Source organism: Leishmania braziliensis, chromosome 35 (assembly GCF_000002845.2).
Source record: "Leishmania braziliensis MHOM/BR/75/M2904 complete genome, chromosome 35".
Classification (NCBI taxonomy): domain Eukaryota; phylum Euglenozoa; class Kinetoplastea; order Trypanosomatida; family Trypanosomatidae; genus Leishmania; species Leishmania braziliensis.
In genome coordinates, this window is record NC_009326.2 from 370,211 (window position 1) to 377,892 (window position 7,682).

The 7,682-nt window shown below is 56.5% G+C and overlaps 1 protein-coding gene and 1 pseudogene across 2 annotated transcripts; both read left to right on the top strand.

The window, feature by feature from the left end:
• Window positions 1-2,798: 2,798 nt before the first annotated feature.
• LBRM_34_0950 (conserved hypothetical protein) lies at window positions 2,799-5,204 on the top strand (the record flags this gene model as incomplete). The annotated part of the gene is made up of 1 exon (XM_001568157.2): window positions 2,799-5,204. The coding sequence occupies one exon, from the start codon at window positions 2,799-2,801 to the stop codon at window positions 5,202-5,204; it is 2,406 nt and encodes an 801-aa protein (XP_001568207.2).
• A 1,249-nt stretch (window positions 5,205-6,453) lies between these two features.
• LBRM_34_0960 lies at window positions 6,454-7,491 on the top strand (annotated as a pseudogene). The gene has a single exon. A coding segment is annotated over exon 1 (1,038 nt).
• Window positions 7,492-7,682: the final 191 nt, after the last annotated feature.

Below are 7,682 nucleotides of genomic sequence, written 5' to 3' on the forward strand. Positions count from 1 at the left end.
TCGTGACAGGAGGAGTGTGGGAAAGAGAGGAGGGAAGCAGAGCGTGACACAGCATACACACGGAAACAGACGAGAAGAATAAAAAGTGTGTATATATTTAGGGGTTCGATGACCGCGATGCGTTATGTTTTTTTTTCTTCCTTTATTTTTGTTTTCTCTGGTGTTTTTTTCTTTTTTTTTTGCTCAGCGTGGTTGTCACCATCCTCACCTTCTCTGCGTCTCTCTCTCTCTGCGTCTCTCTCTCTCTCTGCGTCTCTCTCTCTCTCTGCGTCTCTCTCTCTCTCTGCGTCTCTCTCGCTCTCTGCGTCTCTCGCTCTCTCTGCGTGTGTGTGTGTGTGTGTGTGTGTGTGTAGGTAAGATATCGTTCACTTCTCTCTGTGTGTTTTTCCGTGTGCCTCTCGCATATAGCTTCTTTTTCCCCTTGTTTTTTTTTCCCTTGTTATAGTTTGCTGCGCTCCTTCCTGGGGGTGGTGGTGGTGGTGTGTGGTTGCTGTTGCAGTTTCATTCCCTCTCACACCTTGGCGCCCTTTGCGGCAAGGCAAGTGAAAATCTGCCTCTCGCTGGACATCAGAGAGTTCTTCTTGGTGTTGCTCTCAACGTCGCATGGCACTTGCTGTGTCGACTCCATCTCCGTTGTCTGGTGCTTACTTGTCATCAGGCTTTATTTCCCTCTAACACCTAGGCGTCTGACGTTTCCTTTTGCTTTTAAATGAAAACGAAAAAAACCCACCTCAGTGCTTGGCGCAATCATGTAAGAGGGCTTGGGAATACGAATGATGATGATGATGATGGCAGCCAAATTACGGTGATGCCTTGACAATGTTTTGTGGCGCATTCATACGCAGTGCACACGCAAAACATCATGGGATCCCTCACGAGGCGTGTGTGTGTACGTCTGCGCGCAGGCGCCTCTTTTGTGTACTTGCCTGTCGTCATGTTGTGTGCATATCCCCTTTTGTGTGTGACTGTGTGTTCCCATCTCCATAGAAAAAAAAAGAGGAACGAGGAAAATGGGGCGGAAGGGAAGAGGTTTGCTTGGCCGCACTTGGGTGTGTGCAGGTGGTGACAGCATCCTTCATGGAGCAAGAGAAAGGTACAGCTACGAGCACGCACATATACAGAGAATACGAGCTATTGTGTGGAGAAGAGGGAGAAGATTGAATCACGGGTGTGCTTTGGGGGGAGGGGCTCTTGGAATACAGGTGGCGCATATGGACTTGGAGAGTGGCGGTAGTGGAAAAGATGGAAGTTCCGTGGAAGCAGTGGTGGAGTTGATATAGGCGAACAAGATGGAAGTGGCTCTCTCGCTTTGCCTCTAGCCGCCACACTGTTTCTCTTGTCGATCTTTTTTTTTTTTGCTGCCTTTTGCCTTACCTCTCTGATACGTGGGTCCTTTTCTCTCTTTGCCTCCTCCTCCCACCTCCCCCTCATCAACCCTCCGTACCGTCTGATTGCTATGTCGTGGCATCGCTTTATTTTTTTCTTTGCTTTGTTGGAAGAAGCCATGCTTGTGCGTGTCTGTTTTTCGTGGACCGGGTCCGTGCGCCTCTCTTTTGTGCTCAGGTTTCTTGCCGCCCTCCCTAACACCGCCCTCTTCTATTTATCCTTCTCTCTCTCCCTCAGTGCGAATCAGACACAGAAGGAACCACCACCAGCCGAACGGACACGCACCGGAGCCTCATGATAAACGCAGACTGCTTCTTGGGTGAAGAGTACAGGCAAAGAAGCGGTCTGATGGCAAAGTAAAAGCTCTGCCTTCCCTCTTGCACCTGCTCTTCTCCTTTTTTTTTGCTTGTTTGCATGCGAGTCGTGTGCACCTTTTGGTGATGGTGGTGGTTTGCCGGCACCAGCGCGTGGTTGTGCTGAATTACTTTCACACCTACTCACCCACCTCTGAATCCTCGAGTGTCCTTCCGTGTTTTTTGTCTCTCTCTAACTATGTGGTGGTTTGTTTTTCCCCGTATCTATTCTCGTCATTGCTGCTCCTCCACATCCCCCCACCCCCCACCCCTCCTTCTCCGCCACCCCCTCTCCCCTCCCTCCCCTTGCGCACACAGTCTTCCAACAGGAACCAACCGAAAGGATAGCGCTTGAGGACGAGACAAAGTGCTCCTTGTGGCAGCAGCTGTAGAAGCATGAGAAAAAGGGCAGAAATTGTCACTGGAGTATGACATAGGAGTGGGATTCGTGAGGAGGCGGTAGAAGGACTCTTGAAGGTGGGAGAAAGAAAGGGGCTCATTGGTTGCCATGCAGCGCTGTGAGAGGACGGAGCTCTTTAGGTGTGCTCCTCTTTGCCCAGGGTCGCACCTTCGCACGCTCCCGTTCTTGCACGCAAGATCGCATACACATGCACAGATAAGCAAACGTGCTATCGTGCTCAGCGACAGGTATGCGTTTCACAGAGTACTATTCCCTCTACTGCATTGCTCGGTCATTTTCTCTCGTGCTTCTGCACTCCTCCCCCTCCCCCTCCCCTCCCTCTCTCCCCTCCTCCACATCGCGCTACTCAACACTATGCCCATCTCAGCCCTTCACCGCTCACATGCCTGCAGGCCTCTCTGCTCCCTTTTTTCTCTCCCTTCTCCGTCGCCTACTGCGTTACGCAGTATCCCCGCCTTCAAGAACACCTCCTTCCTGTCTACCCCCCCCCTCTCCTTTCATTCCAGAATTATTGAGGGGAAGGGCTTGGTCGTCGTTGGTGGGGTTGTGGCCGCACAGGAGGCGAGCAGGGACAGGTGTCTTGCCCCCCTCCCCCGCCTACCCTTTCTTTGTCTTTTTCATTGAACCAAGGCCCCGCAATGCTGACCCGATCGCTGCCACTGCTCCGCCGCCGCGGCATGGGCCACGTTGTGAAGTACCTGGAGGGAGTTCCCACCCCTACAAAGCTCATTGACCACCTCGCCGGCGCCAACCTGCATGCATCCGCTGAGTTGCCCTTCTTTACTACCGTGCCGCGCTACATAGACGCGCAGCGGGAGCAGCGGCTTTCTCGCCTCTACTTTCACCATCTTCTGTACCCCGCTGGAGGAGCTCGACTGCCTTATCAAGCAGTTGTCGTGCGCGGAGCACGTGCGGTGCGCGCCTCAGTCACGCACCTGCTTTGGGCGAAGAAGGCGACGAGTGGAGTGCCGCATCAGCCAGATCACCAGCAAAAGCTTGCAGCAGTCCCTGCCCCTGCGGCGCGCCGACCAAACCCGCTTGCCGTTCCAGACTCCCAGCTCGGCTCATCAAGCCCTGCGCCGTCGTCGTCTGCCGCAGGAAAGATGCCCATCATGAGCTGCAGCGCAACAATCCCCACCGAGGACGTTCCAGCTGCGGCGTCGTGGGCTCGAGTGGACCCTGCGAAGCGGCCTTACTTTTCCGCCGGCACTTCAAGCAATCATGAGCACCGCCACAGGTCTCACAGTCCTCCAGAAGACATGAAGCTGCCGGCGAGGACGGTAGTAGACACGACTTTGGCTCCGCTGAGAGGGGTTCTGGAGCACTTCTGGAATGAATCGAAGACGACCTGGAACTCGTCGAGCCAAGTTGCCGCGAGTGGGCTGCCCTCCGCCTCTCTCCCAGCTGAACACAAGATGGCAGAGCGTGTGCAACAGCTGCTTGTGCATCCGGCAGCTGGACTCCTGTGGATGCCAACCTCTTCGTCCCTGTCAAACCCTCCGGTTAGCTGTGAAGGAAGCGGGGGTACTTCTAGCAGCGTTCCTGACAGCTCAGAGCAGCGCTACTGGGCAAAGCTGATGGCGCACGTACAGGAGAGAGTAGCAGCGATGACGATGCGTGGTGGCGGTGGTGATGCGAAATCCCCTGCAGACGTGCGTACGTTCTTGTATGTACAGACACGCCTTCCCCCATCCGCGACGGTAGTGCTTCCATTAGCACAGGTGCGCGATCACGTCCACGACAGCAAGCAGACAATGGGTAACTTCAGCCTGCACAATGATACAAGCGAAGGTATGGTTTGCCGGATTGCTGGTGGCCTAGAACCAGTGGTGCCGTTTGCTGTGGGCCGCCCACTGGCGCCGGTGACGGCCAATGACGCTACCGCCTCGCTGTCGGACCGCATCTTTGCCCACGTGACGTGCCTGACGCGACTCAACATGCGCGTGTCGTCAGCGCCGTTGGCAAAGACTCCAGCTGTGGCAGCAGCAAATGGTGACCCCCGTGCCACAGTCGAGTCGCAAGCAGCGAACATGCCATGCAGTACGCATCCAGTCAAAGAAACGGTGCCCCACTCGCGTGACAGCGCCCCCACCTCCGCGGAGCCGTGGTGCTTGGGCGGTGTTAGGCTGGACCTCATGACACCTCTGCATATCCGCACCGTTGCGGAGCGCCACCCAACGAAGCCCTCGGTGCACACGCGCGGGCGCCTGATGGCACAAGCTCAGAAGGGCACCTCCACGGTGAAGGCAACAACGGGCAGTGCCGATACCGGCCGGTACGTTATCGGTCGAACGGATGCAGAAACGTACGTGCTCCCACAGCGCGAGCTGCTGCTAACGCTTCACGTGCCCACTCACACAGAAGACATGTGTGCCGCGCAAAATGTGGAACGACTGCGCCGGCAGGTGAAGATAGGCCGCGCAAGCCCTGCAGCGATGTCGGCAGCGTGGCCAACGGAGCAGGCACGACTCACGTCTTCGCGCCGCGCAGCGGGGCAGTACGCAAATACAATGAGCGCAAACGAGACAGGCGTGCATAGTGCAAGCGTGACGCCGCAAGCGGCTACAGCACCCCTTGTGACGCCTCCGTTGGCGCCGCTGCTGGTATCCCGCACCAGCTACGAGGTGCGCGCACTGCCAGGCGACGTCGTGTACATTCCACGTGGGTGGGGCTTCGACGTGCAGCGCATTGTTGGCACAGCCACCATCCACAACGGCAGCTGCGGTGGTGGTGGTCCTGGCACGGCCAAAGTGGACTTCTGTGATCACCGCACCGTTGCGGGGCATAACGGAGCGGGGCGTGGCTGCCGGTCGGCTGCGCCGTCTAACTGCCACGAACCCGCTGAAGCAGCGCCTCGCGTGTCGCCGGCAGCATCGGTGCAGCTCACCTCTGTCGAGGTGGACGCCTTGTGTCTTCACTATCAGCCATACCCCGAGCTGACAGAGGCGCAGGCGGCCGTCTACGTCGCGGCGAACTACGTGCATGGTGGCGTTAACGAGTTCTACGAACAAGGCGGCAACCGCGTTTATCGTTCGTATCGTTGAAGAGGTGCGGTACCGTGACAGAGGTACTGGTGAGGAACGCAGTCTAGGGGCCTCTGCTAGCTGAGCAGAAACTTTCATATGATCACTATCCCCTCCCTCCTCGCCGATCCCCCATGTCTTCGAGCTTTGGGTTAAGAATGACTGTCACGTTAACGCAGCTCCATCTTGATGCGAAATGAAAGGGATTCAGTAGGTGCATCTGATATTCCTCCCTCCTGTTTCCCCACCACCACCACCACCACCACCTATCTACACGCCTCGCTTCCTGTTCGGACTACGCTGGTGATGGTTGTGGGCGGGGCTGTTGCTTGTTACCCCACCCTACTCCTTATAGTTCTCAGTGGCTTTCAGTGTTTACTCTTCTCCGCATCACCACTGTTGTTCTTTGCTTCCTAAAGCACATCTGAAGGGTGCGCATGCCTTAGTCGTTGGGTTGTTGCACTCTTCTCTGTTCCTCACACGCAGCGAGAGAGAGACAAAAAAAAAAAACGTGGCAGTGACAGCCCGCTGAGCTTCTCATCATCTCCTTAAGTCAACGGAGTCGCCTGCATCAGCTTGTCTCGCACTGCCTCTTGCATTTGGTTGTGGCACGCGCACAAAAGGGGAAAGAATACGCGAAGACGACACAGTGATGGCGGGGGTGTGACTTCCGTGTAGATGTGTGCGCCGAGGTCGTTGTTACCCTGTCCATGTAGGGAAGCAAGAACGAGACAAGCGCATCGCTGACTTCACATCACCGTTTTCCTGTGGCACATGCGCTTTTCATGAGCATCGTCCCCTCCTCCTCATCCTGCTCTATTACCCCTTTATGTGAACGTATTGCATTCACTCCCGTTTGGTCGTCCTCCTCCATTTCCCTAGGCGCGTCTGTGCACACTTAACGCCGCTGGCTTGCCCGATCGTAGTCACCTACACTACCCCCTTTGACAGTTTTCCGCTTCCTTTTTCTCCTTGTTGGGATCTCCCATTATTTCCTGCTCTTTTCATGCCCTTGCGTTCAATCCCCTTCTCGGTTTTTCCGCGCCTTGTACAGCTTCGCTCGCCCGCGAAGCACTTCTCTGCTCTCTATCGCTCCTCCGTAACCATTAGATTCAGCATCAAAGTCGAGCCCTACGGCTACGACAAGCTCGTGTAGCTGGAGACCGATGCTCTCAAAGTGGGTCTCACCAACGATGCCGCCTCCGTCGCCTCCATCCAGGTGTACTACCCCGCCAGTAACAAGTGGATCGAGGTCAACTGCGGCTACCCGATGAACTCCGAGGAGGCTTGCGCCGACCCGGACTACATGTACACCACTGTCGGCCCCTGCGCCGTTCGTGTCGCTGGCGGCGCGTTCACGCTGGACGGCGTCAAGCACTACACGTAGAAGAACCGCGGCGAGAACACCTGCCACTGCGGTGACGACGCATACAACAAGAAGCACTGGAGTATGAAGCTGATCGAGACGGCCAATGTGATCGGTATCCGCTTCGAATGCGCAAGCCCACACATGGAGAGCGGATTCCCTGGCAAGGTGAGTAATTATTGCACCTTCACGATCGAGCGTAGCGAGCCTAACGCCCTCAAGACCGCCTACGACTCCTACATTACTGACAATAGCCCTTGTGATGCCTCTCCCATCGACGTGTTTAGTCACACCTCCTTCAACCTGAACGGCATTCCCGACCAGCAGGACGGTGAGAAGAACTGGGTGCAGCCGGAGTGCATGCGTAGCCACTGGCTCCGCGTGTACCGGCCAGCTATGTTGCCGAGGCGGATCGCGCCTCCATCCCGACTGACGAGTTTCTGCCGGTTGAGGGAACTGGTCTCGCCTACCGCAAGGGACGCGTGATCGGGGACTACATTGACGAAGTGGCGCTGCTCGACCGCGACCCGTGCGGCTACGACCACCCCCTCGCCATCGATGGCTGGGAAAAGGGCAAGTTGATGCTGCATGCCGAGGCGAAGAGCCCGACCACAAACATCTGCATGAAGGTGTACTCGACCTTCCCATGCATGTGGGTGTACACAGCCAACAACAAGCCACTGCCGGCGAGCGGCGGCCCGGGACAGCGGTACGCGCGTTGGACTGGTATGGGACTCGAGCCACAGTACTTCCCTGACAGCGCGAACCACTACCCCAAGTACCCGTCGTGCATTGTGCGTCGTGGCGAGAACCGCTTCACCGAGGTCATACTCAACGAGTTCACTGTCAGTGGCAGCTCCAAGGTGTGAGTTGGCATCAAAAGGAGCGGTGCGTCTCGGTTCTCTTCTCTCCGCACCCCCCCCCCCTCCACGCACGCAGTGACATGGTCGCGCATCAAGACAGACGCAAGTAGGGTGTGGCATGCGCGCCTGTAGTCGAAGGTGGCACCGTGTCTGTGTAGCTCGTTAGCCCTCTGTAGCTATATCTGTCTGCGTGTGTGTGTGTGTGGGTGTGGGTGTGTGTACGCGTGTGTCCGACTTTGCTGTTAGCGGGAGACACGGCGTCCTTCGAGC